Source organism: Ranitomeya variabilis, chromosome 4 (genome assembly GCF_051348905.1).
Source record: "Ranitomeya variabilis isolate aRanVar5 chromosome 4, aRanVar5.hap1, whole genome shotgun sequence".
Lineage (NCBI taxonomy): Eukaryota > Metazoa > Chordata > Amphibia > Anura > Dendrobatidae > Ranitomeya > Ranitomeya variabilis.
Genome location: NC_135235.1, coordinates 623,751,457 through 623,774,036, shown reverse-complemented (window position 1 = coordinate 623,774,036; position 22,580 = coordinate 623,751,457). Strand labels below are relative to the sequence as shown.

The following is a 22,580-nucleotide window of genomic DNA, read 5'->3' as shown; positions in this document are numbered from 1 at the left end:
GAGCCGTTCTGATGATTATTGATCAGTGGACGTGTTCAATTAGGATGCGTTATCCAGTGTGGAAGTGAAAAAAATCCCCTTTAAGCCTTGTAGGGCACCCCTTTAATTTGTTTCTTTTTTCTTTTCTGCAGTGGATCGGATCGTTGGCCTTGACCAGGTGGCAGGAATGACGGAGACGGCCTTTGGCTCCGCATACAAAACCAAGAAAGGCATGTTCCGGACCGTGGGGCAGCTGTACAAGGAGTCGCTGACCAAACTCATGGCGACGCTCCGTAACACCAACCCCAACTTTGTGCGCTGTATAATCCCCAACCACGAGAAGCGGGTGAGTGTGCGTCGGACGATCACAAGGCTCTACATCCTCAACTGAGGCATTTTTATACCTTAAAGGGGTTGTCCACGTTCAGGAAAAGAACCCCACACTATGTACTCATCCCCCTGGGTCCATTAACGGCTACCTGCCGCTTCGCCATCAACAGCGGCTGCAGACGTTCATGGAGATTGGTGGCTCGTGACGTTAATGTTACGTCTGTGGTCAAAACATTGGCAGATAGCCGGCACGAGATCGAATATTTGCTGGGGGTTTTAATTTTTTTTTTTTACCTAGCTTGGGGCTTACTTTCCTGAAAGATGCAACACAACATAATCTGATAACGTGTTATGCATAGTGCAGGGCCTGTGGGGGTGGAGGTCCAGGCAGTGTTATTAGTTATGTCTGGAGTGTCCCTTTAAATGTTGGAAACTTCGCATGCTGCCTGTGATGGACTCTGTTCTTATGTCTCCCACAGGCCGGGAAGCTGGACCCTCACTTGGTGCTCGACCAGCTACGATGTAATGGTGTTTTGGAAGGCATCCGAATCTGCCGCCAGGGGTTCCCCAACCGCATCGTCTTCCAGGAGTTCAGACAAAGGTAATGGATTAACGGTCACTATAAAGGGTTCGTCCACACCAGATTTGTGTTAGAGGAAAGAGCAATACTTCAGCTCCGCTGGACAATATATTGAAATCTTGGCTACAAAGCAGGATTTCCGCCAGCAAGTATGCAGTCCTTTGCTCGTCTGTCCAGCATGGACATATCCTGAAGTCACTGCACCAGGTTCTTGCAGTGAACCCATATGTAATGGGTATATTTTTGTTGTTCTTCTCTAGATATGAAATTCTCACCCCCAATGCCATCCCTAAAGGATTCATGGATGGGAAGCAGGCTTGTGAGCGGATGGTAAGGAAGATGTGACCGTGTCCTAACGCTTTATCCATAAGGCTTCCATAATCCTGACCGTTCTTCCATTAGATCCGGGCTCTGGAGCTGGATCCAAATCTTTTCCGGATCGGCCAGAGTAAGATCTTCTTCCGTGCAGGTGTGCTGGCGCACCTGGAGGAGGAGCGGGACCTGAAGATAACGGATATTATCATCTACTTCCAAGCGGTGTGCAGAGGCTACATAGCCAGAAAGTGAGTAAAGATTTGGGGGGGGGGGGGGGATTGGGGAGACATAATAGTGTGGGCGACGCGATGTTCATGAACTTTAAGCTTCCTGTGCCCGGCAGCACGGGTAATGGCTGGACTATGGATTGAGGTGTCAAATCCACTTCTATACAAAGTTGACAGTCGTAGCCACAAATTTTGGTTTTCAGATTTTGCCGCTTCAGTGTTATTCTACATTTTAGTTGGATGAAGCCTCCACACCTAAAGGATCTCTGCTTGCTCTACTGTTGTCAGAAACTGGACTCATGTTAGTGCTCACCTTTTCTTTTTTTTTTTTTTTTTTTTTTTTCAAATATATTTATTAACAATTTTTATTAACCAATTTTTCAAACAATAAAATTACTTTCGTAAAGTTGAAGTGCTCACCTTTTCTTTTTCGAGCAGTCATCTTTCTGGATGTCCAAAACAGTCTGAAGGGGGCTTTATCAGAGAAAATAACTTTACCCCCGTCCAGTGCATGTACTTCTACAGAATGTCAGTCTGTCCTTGATCTTTTTCTTGGAAAGAAGTGGCCCTTCCTGACAATAAGCCGCCTCCAAAATCCTTTGCCTCACTGTTGCTCAGATGCACTGACACCACCTGCTTCCTTCCCTGAGCAGGCTCTGCAATGGGGTATAGCTGAATCCTATTTAGGAGATGACCTTGGCATTTTCTGGACTTTCTTGAGCGTCCTCTGAAGCCTTCTTCACAGTAACTGAAGCTCTCACTTTGAAGTCTTTGATAATCCAATAGATGATTTAGGGGCAATCTTACAAGCAGCAATGTCCTTGCCTGTAAAGCCTGTTTAATGCAAAGCTATGACAAATGCAAGTGAGTCCTTGATGGTAAACATGGTTACCAGAAGACAATAATTTCAATCATTAGCCCCCTTTTAATGCACCAGTCTGCTCTTATAATTCAATCATCAGGACAGAGTGATAACAGCTGCCTTGTCCTTGTTCACACTTTCTCCTGAGCTAACGAAGAAGATCACTGATATGATATATAAACAGGTGATTTTCTGGCTGAAATTCACTGGAAATGTTTTTGGGTTTTTTTTGTCATGAAATGAATTTTCATGGCCAGCAAATAATTTAAAATGCACCTGATCACTCTGCCTAATATTCTAGAGTTAATGCAAATTGCTACTGTAAAACCTGAAGAAGCAAACTTTGTGAAAACCAAAATGTCTGTCTCAAATCATTTGGCCACCACTGTATATGGACCAACATGTTTACTCAATATTCTTATAAATATAATTTGGCCTGCACTCTAAATTTAGATCGGGGTGCTGGTGAGACAGACCGTAAGGTCTAGTATCAGTATTATTGAAATCCACCGCACTCCCTGTGTGGAATATCTTAGAAACAAAAGGATTTTTTGAAACTTGCTAATTTATTCAAGTGAAAAACAGAAAATCAAATGTGACATATCAAATAGTAGGCAGTACAAGCGACTCAGTGATTTGACGTTTCGACCCTCCCGGGTCTTACTCTAAAGTCGCACTTAATCCAGGATTTATGAGTGGCTCTTATGGTAACGAGGATGTTATCCCTGTAGTGTCAAGGGGCAGGTACAGTCTTTTTGATACCAAGTATGGCCTAATAGTTGATTTTTCTCTGAGTATGACCTTGCTGAGGAATAGCAGCCGTGTATCAGCGTCTTGCTGCTGTTTGCATATGCGATTCAAATAGAAAGTTGGTATGTCACTGGAGACAACCTTTTTTGCAGGTGCCAATGTATCAGCCTTAAATTGCTGGTAAGTTGTATGTGGTTTAATGGATTTGCCAGTTCTGGATAAAGCCTTGTAGAGGGGTAACAGCGGCGCCTCTGCGTCTTGCTGGTGGACATGTAGGCTTAATACCCTTAGTGAATGGGGGATAGCGCTCCTGCGTCCTGTGGGAAGGCATGCCTTCCCACAGGACGCAGGAGCGCTATCCCCCATCCACTAAGGGTATTAAGCCTACATGTCCACCAGCAAGACGCAGAGGCGCCGCTGTTACCCCTCTACAAGGCTTTATCCAGAACTGGCAAATCCATTAAACCACATACAACTTACCAGCAATTTAAGGCTGATACATTGGCACCTGCAAAAAAGGTTGTCTCCAGTGACATACCAACTTTCTATTTGAATCGCATATGCAAACAGCAGCAAGACGCTGATACACGGCTGCTATTCCTCAGCAAGGTCATACTCAGAGAAAAATCAACTATTAGGCCATACTTGGTATCAAAAAGACTGTACCTGCCCCTTGACACTACAGGGATAACATCCTCGTTACCATAAGAGCCACTCATAAATCCTGGATTAAGTGCGACTTTAGAGTAAGACCCGGGAGGGTCGAAACGTCAAATCACTGAGTCGCTTGTACTGCCTACTATTTGATCTGTCACATTTGAATAAATTAGCAAGTTTCAAAAAATCCTTTTGTTTCTAAGATATTCCACACAGGGAGTGCGGTGGATTTCAATAATACTCAATATTCTTGTCTTGATAAAACTCGTGGGTCCTTCTTCCTTTAGGGCCTTTGCCAAGAAGCAGCAGCAGCTTAGCGCCCTGAAGGTATTACAGAGAAACTGTGCTGCTTACCTGAAACTTAGGCACTGGCAATGGTGGAGACTGTTCACCAAGGTGAGTCCTGCACTGAGGTTCATTCTATCTCCCAAGCATGGTCTCCAGGACCACCCTGTATTCACCCAAGGACAATTTTTTGTAGGTAAAACCACTTCTTCAAGTGACCAGACAAGAGGAAGAACTTTTGGCCAAAGATGAAGAACTGTTGAAGGTGAAGGAGAAGCAATGTAAGGTGGAGGGAGAACTTGTGGAGATGGAGAGGAAGCACCAGCAGGTAAGTGAAGATGGGTCACCTGATTGTACAGTATCAAGCCCATGATGGTCCAGTGATAGTAGGGTCACTAGGACATTGGAGTTGCCTCCCTCTAATTCAAAGTCCTCTTCAGTTGGTAGAGGAGAAGAACATTCTCGCGGAGCAGCTTCAAGCTGAGACTGAGCTGTTTGCTGAGGCCGAGGAGATGAGGGCCCGTCTCGCTGTAAAGAAACAAGAACTGGAAGAGATCCTTAGAGATCTGGAGATCCGTATGGAGGAAGAAGAGGAGAGGAACCAAGTCCTGCAGAATGAGAAGAAAAAGATGCAATCCCACATCCAGGTATGAATCCCCTAAGATCCAGCGTCATTCATGCTGGCACACCAGTCACACATGAGATGTTTCTCCTGCTCATTAGTTTCTCACACTTGGGATTCGAGGGCACACCAGTAATTTGGGCACTACTTGTTTCCCTGTTACAGGATCTAGAGGAACAGTTGGATGAGGAGGAAGCGGCTCGACAGAAGCTACAGCTGGAGAAAGTGACAGCAGAAGCCAAAATAAAGAAGATGGAGGAGGATATTCTGCTGCTGGAGGATCAGAACTCCAAGTTTATAAAGGTGGGGGCATCACACAGAGGGGTAATTGCTCAGACTCTGTAATTGTATGTGTTTGGGGAGAACCCAAAGCTATTTTATTTTTATTATACTGATCTTAAGGAACAGCACGTACAATTTCGGAGCTTTGATGGTGTGCGCACTGTCTTACTGCAGGGATTGGAGGTGACTCTAATCCTGGCATTTTAACCCCTGAGAAGATGCGGTTAATAGTAATCATAGCATCTAAGGTATTTAACTAAAGAGACAATCAAGACTGCAGCTTCTAGAGGGGCAAAACATTAAAATTGTGGTAAAGTTAATGTTCCCAATACACTACTATGGGAAAAATCAACACTGTTAACTTTTTTTTTTTTACACCAAAATTGGTTAGTTATTACAAAGTTCAGCTAGGTAATATCCACATCTGCAGTCACAATCTTGCGGTGTTTAGCTTACATTGGAGGACACTACAGAGGGGGTGAAACTGGATGTCAGCAGAGTTCTGGATGCAGCTTTTGATGTGAACAGAGTATAAAGGTACTGTCACATTAAGCGACGCTGCAGCGATATAGACAACGATGCCGATCACTGCAGCGTCGCTGTTTCGTCGTTGTGTGATCGCTGGAGAGCTGTCACACAGACAGCTCTCCAGCGACCAACGATGCCGAAGTCCCCGGGTAACCAGGGTAAACATCGGGTTACTAAGCGCAGGACCGCGCTTAGTAACCCGATGTTTACCCTGGTTACAGTGTAAATGTAAAAAAAACAAACACTACATACTTACATTCCGGTGTCTGTCGCATCCCCCGGCGTCCGCTTCCCTGCACTGTGTAAGCGCCGGCCCTAAAGCAGAGCGGTGACGTCACCGCTGTGCTCTGCTTTACGGCCGGCCGGCGCTGACACAGTGCAGGAAAGCGGACGCCGGGGGACCCGACAGACACCGGAATGTATGTAGTGTTTGGATTTTTTTTCATTTACAATGGTAACCAGGGTAAATATCGGGCAGGGCCGCGCTTAGTAACCCGATGTTTACCCTGGTTACCAGTGAAGACATCGCTGGATTGGTGTCACACACACCGATTCAGCGATGTCAGCGGGTGATCCAGCGACGAAATAAGGTGCTGGCCTTCTAGCTCCGACCAACGATGTCACAGCAGGATCCTGATCGCTGCTGCGTGTCAAACACAACGATATCGCTATCCAGGACGCTGCAACATCACGGATCGCTGTCGTTATCGTTGTTAAGTTGTTCAGTGTGAAGGTACCTTAATACATCATGTTAGGCTAGGGTCACATTGCGTTAAGGCAGTCCGTTTAGCGCATAGCGCTACGGACTGCGCTAACGCAATGTCCCAAAAGGGATTGCGTTAGCCGATCCCGCTAGCGCAGATTCACGATCTGCGCTAGCGAGGAATGGACCGCGAACGCTGCAAGCAGCGTTCGCGGGCCGTCATTCAAATGACGGCACATCGCTAGCGCACGCCCAATGTGGGCGGGCGCTAGCGACGCGTTCACCATTACAGGCTATGGCGGCGTTAACGGACTACGTTAACACCGCGTTATGCCGCGGTGTAACGTAGTCCGTTAAACGCGGTCACATAACGCAATGTGACCCTAGCCTTACTCAAGATCAGGGCTAGATAAGCATAGGAAAATTATGAAGTTGATGAAGTTTTTTTTGTTTTTTTTTTAAATCCAGGAAAAAAAGTCAATGGACGAGAGGATTGCAGAATGCACAGCACAGCTTGCAGAGGAGGAGGAGAAAGCCAAGAACCTGGCCAAGCTGAAGAACAAGCAGGAGATGATGATCACTGACCTGGAAGGTACCATGTTGTTCGATTCATAGAACCGTCATGTCTTAGAACCCTTCTCCATTTTTATGTACCGTCCTGTCCGCTTTGTTTCTTTAGAGAGGTTGAAAAAGGAAGAAAAGACCCGTCAGGAGCTGGAAAAGGCAAAACGAAAGCTCGATGGCGAGACCACCGACCTACAGGACCAAATAGCTGAGCTTCAGGCACAGATTGAAGAACTTAAGCTGCAGCTGGCCAAAAAAGAGGAGGAGCTGCAGGCTGCGCTAGCAAGGTGATATAAGTGATGGCTATACACTACGTATACCGCACTATAGTGCACAACCCGGAGAATACCCTACTATACTCCTTTGTCATACTAAGGTCTTAATCTCTTCTCCATGGATGTGATTCATAATTCTCTTATTTCACTTGTTCTTTGGTCAGAGGCGATGATGAAGTGGTTCAGAAGAACAACGCTCTGAAGTTGGTGCGGGAGTTGCAGGCGCAGATCGCCGAACTGCAGGAAGACCTGGAGTCAGAAAAGGCTTCCCGAAACAAGGCTGAGAAACAGAAGAGAGACCTAAGTGAGGAGCTGGAGGCCCTGAAAACAGAGCTGGAGGACACTCTGGACACCACGGCCGCCCAGCAGGAGCTGAGGTAGCGTCACTGGGCATGCAGGCGTTGTCTGAGGTGTCAGCAGTATTATATAGGACTGTGCGGCTCGTGACGGAAGTGTAACAAGCCCTGCACCTGTGTCTGATGGACATGTCAGTGCTGGTGTTTCTCCTCTGCTCCATTTTCCAACAGCAAGCAGAGATCTTTAAAAGACAGAGCGGCAATATAAAGCGTGTTCGAGATCTTGGAAAACTTCATTATAAAAATGATTAAGGTTTAATATGTGCAAAAGTAAAAAAATAAACAACTTTTAAAGTGTTTTTTTTTTTGTTGGAGCTTTTACGATGATTAACAAACATCTGCATGGTCCATTAATGTTTAATCAGTAATCGGGGTCTAACCTTTGCAGCCCCTGTCAATTAACAAAATGAAGAGCCCACGTAATTGCCGCAATCCTTTGTTTTTCAACAGCAGATCAGTCACTTAAAATAAAATATGTTTCACTTGTAGGACCAAACGAGAGCAAGAGGTGGCCGAACTGAAGAAAAGCATCGAAGAGGAGACCAAGAACCATGAAGCCCAAATCCAAGAGATGAGGCAGCGGCAGGCCACTGCCCTGGAGGAGCTGTCTGAGCAACTGGAGCAAGCTAAGAGGGTAAGAGGAGGTGGCCACCGGCGAACCGGCCGAGCAATGTCTTCTATGTACCTTGTGAATGTAGAATCTACATTGTTCTACTTGCCTTGTCATTTACCACAGTTTAAGGTGAATCTAGAGAAGAACAAGCAGAGCCTGGAGTCTGATAACAAGGAGATGGCTGGAGAAGTGAAGGTCCTGCAGCAGCAGAAAGCAGAGTCCGAACACAAGAGAAAAAAGCTGGAGGCGCAAGTGCAGGAGATGCATGCCAAAGTGTTAGAAGGGGATAGGCTGCGGGCAGAACTGGGAGATAAGACCAGTAAGCTTCAGGTACTGTCTCCAGCTTATAGGATGTAAACCTCTGTTCAGTGGAGAAAAGTATAAATATCTGTAATACTGTCCCATATGTACAAGAATATAACTACTATAATACTGCCTTCTATATACAAGAATATAACTAATACAATACTACCACCTATGTACAACAATATATCAGCTGTAATACTGTCTCCTAAGTACAAGAATATAACTACTATAATACTGTCCCTATGTACAAGAATATAACTACTATAATACTGTCCCTATGTACAAGAATATAACTACTATAATACTGTCCCTATGTACAAGAATATAACTACTATAATACTGTCCCCTGTGTACAAGAATATAACTACTATAATACTGCTCCTATGTACAAGAATATAACTACTATAATACTGTCCCTATGTACAAGAATATAACTACTATAATACTGTCCCTATGTACAAGAATATAACTACTATAATACTGCTCCTATGTACAAGAATATAACTACTATAATACTGCCCCTATGTACAAGAATATAACTGCTATAATACTGCCCCTATGTACAAGAATATAACTACTGCTAGATGGTGGCCCGATTCTAACGCATCGGGTATTCTAGAATATGTATGTCCACGTAGTATATTGCACAGCCCACATAGTATATTGCCCAGCGACGTAGTATATTGCCCAGCGACGTAGTATATTGCCCAGCCACGTAGTATATTGCACAGCCCACATAGTATATTGCCCAGCGACGTAGTATATTGCCCAGCGACGTAGTGTATTGCCCAGCCACGTAGTGTATTGCCCAGCCACGTAGTGTATTGCCCAGCCACGTAGTGTATTGCCCAGCCACGTAGTGTATTGCCCAGCCACGTAGTGTATTGCCCAGCCACGTAGTGTATTGCCCAGCCACGTAGTGTATTGCCCAGCCACGTAGTGTATTGCCCAGCCACGTAGTGTATTGCCCAGCCACGTAGTGTATTGCCCAGCCACGTAGTGTATTGCCCAGCCACGTAGTGTATTGCCCAGCCACGTAGTGTATTGCCCAGCCACGTAGTGTATTGCCCAGCCACGTAGTGTATTGCCCAGCCACGTAGTGTATTGCCCAGCCACGTAGTGTATTGCCCAGCCACGTAGTGTATTGCCCAGCCACGTAGTGTATTGCCCAGCCACGTAGTGTATTGCCCAGCCACGTAGTGTATTGCCCAGCCACGTAGTGTATTGCCCAGCCACGTAGTGTATTGCCCAGCCACGTAGTGTATTGCCCAGCCACGTAGTGTATTGCCCAGCCACGTAGTGTATTGCCCAGCCACGTAGTGTATTGCCCAGCCACGTAGTGTATTGCCCAGCCACGTAGTGTATTGCCCAGCCACGTAGTGTATTGCCCAGCCACGTAGTGTATTGCCCAGCCACGTAGTGTATTGCCCAGCCACGTAGTGTATTGCCCAGCCACGTAGTGTATTGCCCAGCCACGTAGTGTATTGCCCAGCCACGTAGTGTATTGCCCAGCCACGTAGTGTATTGCCCAGCCACGTAGTGTATTGCCCAGCCACGTAGTGTATTGCCCAGCCACGTAGTGTATTGCCCAGCCACGTAGTGTATTGCCCAGCCACGTAGTGTATTGCCCAGCCACGTAGTGTATTGCCCAGCCACGTAGTATACAGCACAGAGCCACGTAGTATACAGCACAGAGCCACGTAGTATATTGCCCAGCCACGTAGTATATTGCCCAGCCACGTAGTATATTGCCCAGCCACGTAGTATATTGCCCAGCCACGTAGTATATTGCCCAGCCACGTAGTATATTGCCCAGCCACGTAGTATATTGCCCAGCGACGTAGTATATTGCCCAGCCATGTAGTATATTGCCCAGCTACGTAGTATATTGCCCAGCCACGTATGTCACAGGTTAAAATATAAAATATAAACCTATACTCACCTTCCGAGGGCCCCTTGTAGTCCTGTCGCCTGTGTGCGGTGCACGCGGCAGCTTCCGGTCCCAGGGTTGGTATGAGCGCAGGACCTGTGATTATGTCGCGGTCACATGACCATGACGTCATGGCAGGTCCTTCTCGCATAGCATCCTTAGCACCGGAACCTGCAGGCGTGAGCGCATCGTCGGACTACGGAAGGTGAGAATAGCAGGTTTTTTGTTTTTTTTAGTATTTTTAACATTAGATCTTTTTACTATTGATGCTGCATAGGCAGCATCAATAGTAAAAACTTGGTCACACAGGGTTAATAGCGGCGCTAACGAAGTGCGTAACCCGCGGCATAACGCGGTCCGTTACCGCTGGCATTAACCCTGTGTGAGCGGTGACTGACAGACTGGAGGGGAGTATGCGGGCGCCGGGCACTGACTGCAGGGGAGTAGGGAGGGACTAATCGGACTGTGCCCGTCGCTGATTGGACGCGGCAGCCATGACAGGCAGCTGGCGAGACCAATCAGAGACGTGGGATTTCCGTGACGGAAGTTGCCGACAGAAAGACGGAAGTAACCCTCAGACAATTATATATATATATATACTAGCTATTGAACCCGTTCTACGCCCGGTTGGCGAGCATTTATATTGGTATATGGCCTCCATCCTGGTATGTGCTGCTCTCATCTTGCTCTCCCATCCTGTCATGTGCTGCTCCATCCTGCATCCCCATCCTGTCATGTGCTCCCATCCTGCGCCCCCATCCTGTCATGTGCTGCTCCATCCTGCATCCCCATCCTGTCATGTGCTCCCATCCTGCGCCCCCATCCTGTCATGCTGCTCCATCCTACACCCCCATCCTATCGTGTGTGCCCCCATCCTGTCGTGTGTGCCCCCATCCTGTCATGTGCTGCCCCCATTCTGTCATGTGCTGCTCCCATCCTGTGCCCCCATTCTGTCATGTGCTGCTCCCATCCTGCGCCCCATCCTGTCATGTGCTCCCATCCTGCACCCCCATCCTGTCATGTGCTGCTCCCATCGTGCGCAATCATTGTCATGTGCTGCTCGCATCCTGTGCCCCCATTCTGTCATGTGCTGCTCCCATCCTGTGCCCCCATTCTGTTGTAATGTGCTGCACCCATTCTGCCATATGTTGCTCCCATCTTTCTCTCTCCGGCTCTACTGCCCGAGTGCGGCTGTGCTGAGTGCGGGCGGCTGTGCTGAGTGCGGGCGGCTGTGCTGAGTGCGGGCGGCTGTGCTGAGTGCGGGCGGCTGTGCTGAGTGCGGGCGGCTGTGCTGAGTGCGGGCGGCTGTGCTGAGTGCGGGCGGCTGTGCTGAGTGCGGGCGGCTGTGCTGAGTGCGGGCGGCTGTGCTGAGTGCGGGCGGCTGTGCTGAGTGCGGGCGGCTGTGCTGAGTGCGGGCGGCTGTGCTGAGTGCGGGCGGCTGTGCTGAGTGCGGGCGGCTGTGCTGAGTGCGGGCGGCTGTGCTGAGTGCGGGCGGCTGTGCTGAGTGCGGGCGGCTGTGCTGAGTGCGGGCGGCTGTGCTGAGTGCGGGCGGCTGTGCTGAGTGCGGGCGGCTGTGCTGAGTGCGGGCGGCTGTGCTGAGTGCGGGCGGCTGTGCTGAGTGCGGGCGGCTGTGCTGAGTGCGGGCGGCTGTGCTGAGTGCGGGCGGCTGTGCTGAGTGCGGGCGGCTGTGCTGAGTGCGGGCGGCTGTGCTGAGTGCGGGCGGCTGTGCTGAGTGCGGGCGGCTGTGCTGAGTGCGGGCGGCTGTGCTGAGTGCGGGCGGCTGTGCTGAGTGCGGGCGGCTGTGCTGAGTGCGGGCGGCTGTGCTGAGTGCGGGCGGCTGTGCTGAGTGCGGGCGGCTGTGCTGAGTGCGGGCGGCTGTGCTGAGTGCGGGCGGCTGTGCTGAGTGCGGGCGGCTGTGCTGAGTGCGGGCGGCTGTGCTGAGTGCGGGCGGCTGTGCTGAGTGCGGGCGGCTGTGCTGGGGACCTGAGCAGGCGGGGACACCGGCGCGCTGTGGGCGTCAGGTGCCGGAGTCGCCGCTAGCTCAGGCCCCCGGCACTTGCTATATTTACCTGTCCCCCGTTCCACCGCTCCGTCTTCCGGGTCCTCTGGCTGTGACTGTTCAGTCATAGGGCGGCGCGCATTAAGCGCGTCATCGCGCCCTCTGAACTGAACGTCACAGGCGTCCGCGCTTTCCGGCGCCATTTTCTTGAAGACACGCAGTGTGTCTTCAAGAAAATGGCGCCGGAAAGCGCGGACTGCGCAGGCGCCGCTTCCGGGAGCAGGGGGACATTCATGGCCCGGAATTGCGTCGGTGGAACGGGACAGGTAAGTATTGCATACTCACCCTCCTGGCTCGTCCCTGATTCTCCGTTGGAGATCGCGGTGTGCGTTCAGCGCTTACGCATACCGCGATCTCCTGGGAGCGTCACTCTGTGGGGTCCAGACTGCGCCGGCGCTTGCGCAGTCTATAAAGGCTTCGGACAGAGTGACGCTCCCAGCGTTATATTATAGATATATAGATAATACTGCCCCTATGTACAAGAATATAACTGCTGTAATGATGTAAGCAGTAATAATTTGGACATTTTTATTTTAGAATGAGTTGGAGAATGTTTCAAGTTTGCTGGAAGAAGCTGAGAAGAAGGGTATTAAGCTGGTGAAGGATGTTGCCGGCCTGGAGTCACAGCTGCAGGACACACAGGTAGGAATATGGAAATTAACAATTTGAATATCTGGATCTTCAGATGCTTAAATGGCCACGGAAAAGTTCCACCTTTTATAATGACAGAAATTTTTTTTGTTTGCTTTATTACTTTTTTTTTCTTTTTACGTAGATTTTTGTGATTTTTTTTTTATTGCCAAAACAAATAATGTATTATTCATATAGAGGAAAAATAGCAAAATTTTAAAAAAATTATATATATTTTAATAATTATAATTTTTTTTTCAATAATATAAACACTTTATAGTAATATTAGCAATGATCTGCATGCAGAGGATTTCTGGATGACACAGATTATTTCCTCTCACCCTGCCACTCTCCTTCATGTCACATTCGGAAGGCCATGATGTCACGATGACATCGCAGGTTTCTATGGCAATGGCCCATATACAGAATGGAAGCTCCCCAGATTCAGCTTCCAGGACCTAAACACCATGAGCTCTTTATTTAGCTGACCGTCACGTTCGGAGAATCAGGCCAGCACAAAGTTAGGGTTGTACATATGGGGGGACATTGACAGCTAGGATGTATGTGTCAGGAAAGAGTTAAATCTGACTATTAATTGTCCATCAGTTGCTCTTCAGGTTGTTTAACCTTTTCTTCTCCCGGTAGGAGCTGCTGCAGGAGGAGACCCGACAGAAGTTGAACCTCAGCAGCCGCATCCGTCAGCTGGAAGAGGAGAAGAACAATCTACAAGAGCAGCAGGAGGAAGAGGAAGAGGCCAGGAAAGCCCTGGAGAAGCAGATCCTCTCCCTTCAGGCACAGGTAGGACCTCAGTCCTTGTAGAACATCAGTGGACCACACTGTAGTCTGGTCTTGTACCCTTTTACTGTTTCTGCAGTTCTCGTAATTGGCTGTTTTCTTCTTGCTTAGCTTACAGACTCCAAGAAAAAGGTGGAAGACGATGTGGGCACAATAGAGGGCCTGGAAGAGGTCAAGAAGAAGCTGCTGAAAGATATGGAGTTGGTGGGTCAGCGCTTAGAAGAAAAAGGACTGGCCTACGAGAAGTTGGAGAAAACCAAAAACAGACTTCAGCAAGAGCTGGATGATCTGATGGTGGACCTGGATCACCAGAGGCAGATTGTGTCCAACCTGGAGAAGAAGCAGAAGAAGTTTGACCAGGTGGGTTTTCAATCACAACCGTGTAGATGGATGTCCTTCACCCTGTAGGCTACTAAACCACTATGACATTTTTATCCTTTGTCACTGCTTCCAGCTCCTCGCTGAAGAGAAAAACATCTCTGCTCGATGTGCCGAAGAACGTGACAGAGCGGAGGCCGATGCTCGAGAGAAGGAGACCAAGGCGCTCTCTCTGGCAAGATCCCTTGAAGAAGCACTGGAGGCTCGAGATGAGTTTGAGAGGCTGAACAAGCAGCTCAGGGCTGAGATGGAGGATCTCATGAGCTCAAAAGATGATGTCGGGAAGAACGTGAGCACGGATGGCAGCCATAATTGATATTTGTAGTATGATTTCAGGGTTACAGTCACTATCTCACCACCGCTTGCTTTTGCAGGTCCATGAGTTGGAGAAGTCTAAGCGCACTCTTGAGCAGCAGGTGGAGGAGATGAGGACTCAGCTTGAAGAGTTAGAGGATGAGCTTCAGGGCACAGAAGATGCCAAGCTCAGGTTGGAGGTGAACATGCAGGCCATGAAGGCGCAATTCGAAAGAGACCTCCAGGCGCGTGATGAGCAGAATGAAGAGAAGAAACGTATGTTGGTGAAGCAGGTGAGTGGTATATAGATTGGTTTGGTAGTTGTAGTTGCCAGGACCAGATAAACATGAATGTATTTCTTCATCTCTAAGGTGAGAGAAATGGAAGCCGAGCTGGAAGATGAACGCAAGCAGCGAGCTCTGGCTGTTGCCGCTAAGAAGAAGTTGGAAATGGATTTGAAGGATCTGGAATCACAAATGGAGGGGGCAAATAAGGGCCGGGAGGATGCAATTAAACAGCTGCGTAAACTGCAGGTAATGTTACGTAGTCACATGGACATAACACCAGGCTAGAAAATGAAGGGTTGCTTTAATTATCTTCTCTATCTCACTAGGGGCAAATGAAGGATTACCAGCGGGAACTTGAAGAGGCAAGAGCTTCTCGAGATGACATCTTCACTCAGTCAAAGGAGAATGAGAAGAAGTTGAAGAATCTAGAGGCAGAAATTCTCCAACTCCAAGAGGTAATTCGTCACCATGATGTGGCCAATATTACAGATGTGCTTCACTAGTTATAGGGTCAACAGTGTTATTACTAATATCCACAGGAACTCGCAGCTTCTGAGCGATCCAGACGTCATGCTGAACAGGAGAGGGATGAGCTGGCCGATGAGATCTCAAACAGCACCTCAGGAAAGTGAGTGGTTCTAACGTTCAGTTTTTTCAGGTTTAGCCTTCAGAATAGGAAGGAGCTTGGTCGTGATTACAGGTCTGAGTGTCCGTGGGGTATAAAATTGTCTTTATCACTGACAGGTCTGCCCTCCTGGATGAGAAGAGGCGTTTGGAAGCTAGAATCGCCCAACTTGAGGAAGAGCTGGAAGAGGAGCAAAGCAACATGGAGCTTCTGAATGATCGATTCCGCAAAACCACTCTCCAGGTGGGAGTATAAGCTTGGGCCCAAATTATGGCCGTGGCAGGGGGATTATAGTACGACTTAATGATACTACTTTATTGTTCTGCATAGAAGACAATTTGAATTAATTGGAGGCCATGTAAATATCTGTGCTTATCTTATTGTCTTCATTGCTCACTAGGCCAAAGCATTACACTCAAACATTCCCAACACTAGGATAAAGGATGAAAGTGCAAGTAGAGCTCTAGGGATAAGGAGACATATCTAGTGTTTGAAACATGTTGATAAAATACATTTTCTTGGGCGCTTCGGGGGGGGGGGGCTGACGGACACAAAAACGATGGGTAATATGCTGCCATCTGGAAGCTGACAATAAAGATACTTCTTAGAAAAAGTTGTCTCCCTTTCTCCCTCCCCGTAAAAAACAATACAGCAGATACACTGACATAAAATAGAAAGGTATTCCATCGACCAAAAAATGGCACTGTCTGAACAAAGCTAAGGCCACTCCACTCCTGGAGCCAGGTGTTAATCAACAGTCATTACACTGCCAGCCACATATGCTCAGATCGGGTGCTCTTCAGAATGAAGCAGACGATTCCAATAGTACAGGCAAGAAAAAAGAAGGCACTCACCGATCTAAAAGTTGGCAATGTTTATTCAATCTTCATATAAAAACTTCATGGCCGGGGGAGTGAGGAAAGGAGCTCATGCGAGCAGGAGCAAACGACGGCCATTTTGCACTGTGCTTGCGCTTCTATGGGTCAGCATGTCAACATGATTTATAGAGGACGAACTGCAGTGAAACATGGATGAATCCTACACTGCAATGTACAGTAACTTCCTGGCAATTAACATAGTGGGCATTGGCTTTTTTCAAATTTAAATTATTATTGAAGGACTATATCATTTTCAATTGCAAGGATACAAAAAAAGAATAAACAGGACAATATCTGCATCAATAAATCATAAAATATATGTATTATGTGCAATAAAACATCAAGTTATAGGAAGAGAAAGGAGGGAACATTTTAAGCTATCATTATTGGTATTGGCTTTTTATTAACACAAATTACACCCACATACCTCCCCTCTGGTGAATCCTAACAGGGCTGGACTTCAGAAAACTATTTGGTGTGTCTTAGAAAATTATGAGATTACCAACATTTTACGATATCTTTGCCCCTGGAGCTCCCTGGTGGGAGATATTACTATGATCTTTCCTATCACAAATTTATCTGTTCGTAAATAGGAGACTTGGCATAGATATTGTCATCCATCTTGTCAGCGACGTGAAATCATGCTTTGCATTAGCTTATCATATTTTCAAAAATGACTTTCCGATTATATTGACGCAGTCCATAAAACCTCACTTCATAATTTCTAGAAGTTAGGCAAAGCTCTTATTGCTACCCGGTCGTAAATTTGTCCTTCGCCGCATTCTTGTGCATTCAAGCGAAGATTGGCCTCACATCTGCTAGCCATTAGGATTTTCCTTACCCTGTTTCCAAAGGAGAGGGGGTCAGCTGCATGGGGGTCATGTAAAGGTAACTTGTTACATTGCAAAGTTTTTGTTAATTATGAGACTTCTTATAGATTTGCAATCACATCTATAACATACTGCTATTGCACTAACTGATTAGCTGGGTGTCAACTGCCAAAGGTAGACTGTTGAGGGGGGCGCTGAATATTTTCTGAGATCTATTCTTGGTGTCAGCCTCCAGGTGGCAGCAACTAACCTATGGTTTCTTTGATTCCTATAAAGTCTGATAACGCGAAATTACCGGGAGTACCAAAACTTTTCTTTTTTATTGCCCCCCAAAAACTGGATTGAGCTCGATAAACATCCCCCCTTCTTTATTGGCTAATGCTCGACCATGCCACTGTCTGTCTTAGATGCTCCATCATCCACATTAGACCTATGGTGAGCTGTTTGTATTTTCCTTTACATTCTTTTATAAACATTTCCATCCCTAGGTGGACACACTCAACGCTGAGCTTTCCGGGGAGCGCAGCTCAGCCCAAAAGAGTGAAAATGCTCGGCAGCAACTAGAGCGTCAAAACAAGGAGCTGAAAGCCAAACTCCAGGAGCTGGAGGGAACTGTGAAGTCCAAATTTAAAGCCACTATTGCCACCCTTGAATCAAAGATTGCACAGCTGGAGGAGCAGCTGGAACAGGAGGCCAAGTAAGTATCCGAGTGAGGTGGTTGTGCGTCGGTCTAAAGAAAGACTTGTCCATAACACGTGGTGACCTGTGTTCTGCCTCTCCCTTCAGAGAGCGAGCAGCATCTAACAAGCTGGTGCGCAGGACAGAGAAGAAGCTAAAGGAAGTGTTCATGCAAGTGGAAGATGAACGGCGACATGCGGACCAGTACAAAGAACAGGTCCGGGTCCAGATGTGAATCACAATGATTAGGTTTAAAACCTATAGGGCACTACTGAAATAAATTTCTGGCTAATTCTTATACAGATGGAAAAAGCCAACGTACGCATGAAACAACTGAAGAGGCAGCTGGAAGAAGCGGAAGAGGAAGCCACTCGTGCAAATGCTTCCAGGCGCAAGTTGCAGCGGGAGCTGGATGACGCATCGGAGGCCAATGAGGGTCTGATCCGTGAAGTGTCCACCCTGAAGAACAGGCTCAGGTGGGCAAAAGGGCTCAGTAAAGGGGTTGTCCTGCCTTGATATTGATGAGGCCATGACTGCAAAATAGGTGTTGTGGTAACTATAAAGAGTATAAACCAACTCAACTCTCCCATTTAATACGCCTTTTTGGCTCATAGGGACCTTATTTGTATTTTAAAATGTGTGATAAGGGGCTGTTGGACACCAGTTGATGAAGTAGCTACAGTAAGTGTTCTTATGGGGAGTCTGTCACTCCCAATTTTAAACTTAACAAACTTAACTTAAGATTTCAGAATTTTTTAGTTTATATGCAAGTGATGGCTCCTCGGTACACCCTTCAGTGTTGCATAGGACTCCTTGGTGTACCCTTCAGTGTTGCATAGGACTCCTTGGTGTACCCTTTGCTGGGGCCTAGGGCTCCTCGATGCACCCTCTGCTGGAGCCTTGGGCTCCTCGGTGCACCATTCCATCCTCTCAATCAGCATCCCTTTAGTTTAATTGACAGCACCCAGTTTCCCAGAACGAGTCCTGCCTGAATTAAATCCCTGTCTTTGAATGTCTGCACTGACAGGAGCCCACTGAACATGAGCACACATTCAGTGTACACTCTCATGCTATTCCTGTAGGCTGGGCTGGTTTTAGACAAAGTGGGGCCCCAATTGCTAACATATTTCACCATCGGACAGAAACATTTCTGTTGTATTTAAATGCGCTGAGGTCAGGCCATTAAATGAGCATGATCGACAATATTGAAGTCGTTCGACGCTTGTTTTCCGGCCTGTTTACGGCGGCTGAGGAACAATGATGGGAATAGATTTTCTTCGATACAGTATAATGCAGACCACCTCATAGTGTAAAGCAGCCCCACACACACACAGTATAATGTAGCCCCTTCATAGAGTATAATGCAGCTCCGTCAGTCTAATGCAGCCACACACACACAGTATAATGCAACATACACACCTTACCACTCCTCCTCGCTCCCCCGGCTTCTGCAGTGCGTCTCCTCAGCTCCACTGCTGGTACAGAAGAGTCAGAAGCAGATGGGGAGTGATGGAAGAGGGAGCATCATTTGACGCTCTCTCCTCTCACTGCTTTCAACTGTATCTATGATGCCGATAAGTTGAATGTGCGATGCGGGGTGGGCGGCACTGGGACCTTCTTACCTACAGGCTTCATGATGTGTTGCTATTAGCCGCACGTCACTGGCTGTGGGCATCTGGAGGAGCGGTGGGCCCTAGGCAGCTGCCTGGTCTGCCTGCCCCGAACACTGACCCTGCCTGTAGGCAGCGAGCTGCCACTGCAGACAGGAGAGAGGGATAAAGGTGCACATGCACTGACACTGTGTGCGCTCACTGGGCTCCTCCAGTAAGGACGTGTAAGGCAGCGGATTCATTTCAGGCTCAGCTTGTATTGGGCAAGGGGAAATGCCCGGCGTGCTGATTGAGGGGCCAGAAAGGTGCACAAGGAGCAATCACTTGCATAAGAAATAAAATCTTTAGTTTTTCCAGGGGGAAAAAAAAAGGAAAATCTATACTGCAGGTATGACAGTGGCGTAAATAACTGTCTTCTCTTGCAGGAGGGGTGGTCCCATGTCTTTCTCCTCAACAACATCTTCTAGCCGTTCCGGTCGCCGCCAGCTTCAGATAGAAGGCGCTTCCCTGGATCTTTCAGATGACGATACGGAGAGTAAAACCAATGATGTCAACGAGACATCGGCTTCTTCTCCAGCCGAGTGACTTCCCTCCCCAACATTCCTCTGCCAGAATCTGGGCCTTCTAGGGAGCAAGAATGAAGGGACATGAAACTGCACCAAGGGATCAGCTGGTCTGGAGGAGTCTGTATCGCACTTCTCTCCAGCATTGGTCTCTCTATTGCTAAATCACAAATCCGTTTTGAATCGGTTTTCTGCAGAATGTTCTCGATTTCTGCCGAAACTGTTGTGAAGACCACCTTCCTTCTCCCCCATACACAGAAGGCGGGCATCAAAGATTTACTTATTCCGACTCTACATTTCCTATAAAGGCGTCTGTTTTAAGACTTTTCTTTTTTTGCTTTCTTTTTCTTTATAGCATCATGTGGATAAAAAATAAACAAATCGCCTACACTATATGTCCATATCCCACATAGGTGACGACGGGGGTGAAGGGAAGATGTGAGATTCCTGCCCCATTTTGCATGTTGTATCTGGTCTCGCTCTTTTCCAGTCTGTGGTGGACTGCAGAACAGAAGTTTCATGACTAAACTGTGAATTTACCAGATTTATCATTTTTCATTAACTGAAGGATTCTGGATCGGGCACGGACTGTCCGTTTTTCGCTCCCGGCACCAGCTATTCCGCATCATGCCAACACTGTGACGTTGGTTGACTGGGTAAATTCTATCCAAAACGCATTTCAATTAGCACCTTGTTCAGATCCCACTTGCAATTTTTAAAAACCTGAAAAAAAATATTTAATGACATAAATGGTGCCTTAGACACTTAGTCAATTGCGAATATTAAAATACATATCCACTTCTCGCAGCAGATTGTATGAGATTATTATATGACTGTGCATTATATCACTAGGAAGTCCAGTTCAGAAGTCAGTATTACTCAGAACATGTGCTGGAAATATCATGGTTTTTTTTTTTTTTTTTGTATTAAAAGCTTCATACGCCACAGGATTAAGGAGGGAGGTGTTGTCTTGCCTCTTCCTTGACCTATGAGGATCAATACAGGTTATCTCTGTGCGCATAAAATGTCTGTCTTGTTACATACATATATATATATATATTTTTTTTTTTTTCTACATAACAGCTGCCGAAATCACCTCCCCATCCCCTGGGATCTCCCTTTTTTCCCCCTCACCCCCGTGTATATCCCATATTTCTAGACAAAGAATTTTGTATGACAATAAACGTATTCATTATAGAATTTGCTTCCTCTGATTTCAGAAAACCTCACGTACCGTCCACATGCAGTATTGGGTGGTTGGTGATGGGCTGCAGAGCCACTGTTGGCAGAATAGCTAGTATGATAAGAAATTTTCTTATGTTCTCCTGTTTTTGGCTGGCCGGCAGCTTGTGGCGGCAGAAAGCTTCCTCTTACTGTTCCGCCTCCATTAGAACTTCGCTTCCTCTGTCATTTTGCTAGCGCTAGATTTTCATTGTTGGCGGCTTGCTTTAAAGGAAACCTTCCTCTCACTCAAGACCTTAAAGAAGCCATGTTTTTTTAATGTTGGCTAAAATATGAAAAAAGATCCTAAAATTCAGATCATACTCTGCTGACTCGCTCAATTTACTTATCATTCATCAGAAAATGGGTTTACCAGAATTAAGAACTTGTGGTCTTCGACTTCCAAATAATCTGACGTCATTTGGAAGGAGAGCTCTGGTTTTCTTACATTACATGTGGTATTCTAAAATGTACGGACCCCTTTTAGCCTTAATTGTGCAGCTTTGGTCCTTGAGAAGCACCCAGATGGAAGGGAGGAGTTGTATAGGTTCATAAGGAGCAATAGTATTTTGCCTCAACATGCAAGAGCACAGTGTTGTTCAACATTTTTACAAATGATCTAGGTAAGGGAACTGAAGGTAACCTAATCAAATTTGCAGACGATGCAAAGCTAGGAGGGATAGCTAACACTAGAGAGGACAGAGTGAGGATTCAGAAGGATCTAGATAAGCTGGAACAATGGGCAGCGACTAATAGAATGGTATTTAACAGGGAGAAATGCAAGATTTGACATCTGGGCAAAAAAAACAAAAATTACATCTGCAGAATGGGAGTTATAGCACTAAGCAACAGTACGTGTGTAAAAGACGATATACTAATAGATCACAGACTACACATGAGTCAACAGTGTGATGCAGCAGCAAAAAAGGCAAAGCCCGTTCTCTAGGATGTATTAAGAGACGCATAGAATGTAGATCACGCAAAGTCATTATCCCCCTCTACTCCACTCCTCCTTGGTCAGACCACATCTGGAATACTGTGTTCAGTTCTGGGCACCACATTTTAAAAAAATACATTGAAAAACTGGAGGAAGTTCAGGGCAGAGCTACCAGGATGGTAAGAGGACTGCAAATGATCTCCGAGGAACGGTTAACCCCTTCCCGACATGTGACGGTATAGTACGTCACATGTCGGGACCCCCGCTTTGATGTGCGCTCCGGCGGTGAGCGCACATCAAAGTCGCGACATGTCAGCTGTTTTTTACAGCTGACATGTGCGCGCAATAGCGGCGGGTGAAATCGCGATCACCCGCCGCTATTAACTAGTTAAATGCCGCTGTCAAACGCAGACAGCGGCATTTAACTACCGCATCCGGCCGTGTGGCCGGATATGAGCGCATCGCCGACCCCCGTCACATGATCGGGGGTCGGCGATGCTCCTCCATTGTAACCATAGAGGTCCTTGAGACCTCTATGGTTACTGATTGCCGGTGGCTGTGAGCGCCCCCCTGTGGTCGGCGCTCACAGCACACCTGCAAATCTGCTGTGTAGCAGCGATCTTATGATCAC

General features: G+C 47.1%; 1 protein-coding gene across 4 annotated transcripts in view; it reads left to right on the top strand.

Moving 5' to 3' along the window:
• The window catches only part of MYH10 (myosin heavy chain 10), a 147,397-nt gene extending 126,406 nt beyond the window's left edge, over positions 1–20,991 (top strand). For all 4 annotated transcript variants that reach the window (XM_077253530.1, XM_077253532.1, XM_077253531.1 and 1 more), the window contains 26 exons: positions 132–325; positions 789–910; positions 1,150–1,219; positions 1,292–1,452; positions 3,988–4,096; positions 4,182–4,313; positions 4,426–4,632; positions 4,773–4,910; positions 6,589–6,712; positions 6,800–6,971; positions 7,124–7,336; positions 7,805–7,949; positions 8,052–8,258; positions 12,761–12,865; positions 13,499–13,651; positions 13,760–14,008; positions 14,103–14,315; positions 14,401–14,613; positions 14,692–14,853; positions 14,934–15,062; positions 15,147–15,235; positions 15,352–15,475; positions 17,429–17,637; positions 17,727–17,835; positions 17,922–18,094; positions 19,654–20,991. In XM_077253530.1, the coding sequence (XP_077109645.1) occupies positions 132–325; positions 789–910; positions 1,150–1,219; positions 1,292–1,452; positions 3,988–4,096; positions 4,182–4,313; positions 4,426–4,632; positions 4,773–4,910; positions 6,589–6,712; positions 6,800–6,971; positions 7,124–7,336; positions 7,805–7,949; positions 8,052–8,258; positions 12,761–12,865; positions 13,499–13,651; positions 13,760–14,008; positions 14,103–14,315; positions 14,401–14,613; positions 14,692–14,853; positions 14,934–15,062; positions 15,147–15,235; positions 15,352–15,475; positions 17,429–17,637; positions 17,727–17,835; positions 17,922–18,094; positions 19,654–19,813 (4,082 nt within the window). In that variant the 3' untranslated portion in view covers positions 19,814–20,991. The remainder of the gene's footprint in view (positions 1–131; positions 326–788; positions 911–1,149; positions 1,220–1,291; positions 1,453–3,987; positions 4,097–4,181; positions 4,314–4,425; positions 4,633–4,772; positions 4,911–6,588; positions 6,713–6,799; positions 6,972–7,123; positions 7,337–7,804; positions 7,950–8,051; positions 8,259–12,760; positions 12,866–13,498; positions 13,652–13,759; positions 14,009–14,102; positions 14,316–14,400; positions 14,614–14,691; positions 14,854–14,933; positions 15,063–15,146; positions 15,236–15,351; positions 15,476–17,428; positions 17,638–17,726; positions 17,836–17,921; positions 18,095–19,653) is intronic.
• The last annotated feature ends 1,589 nt before the right edge of the window (positions 20,992–22,580 follow it).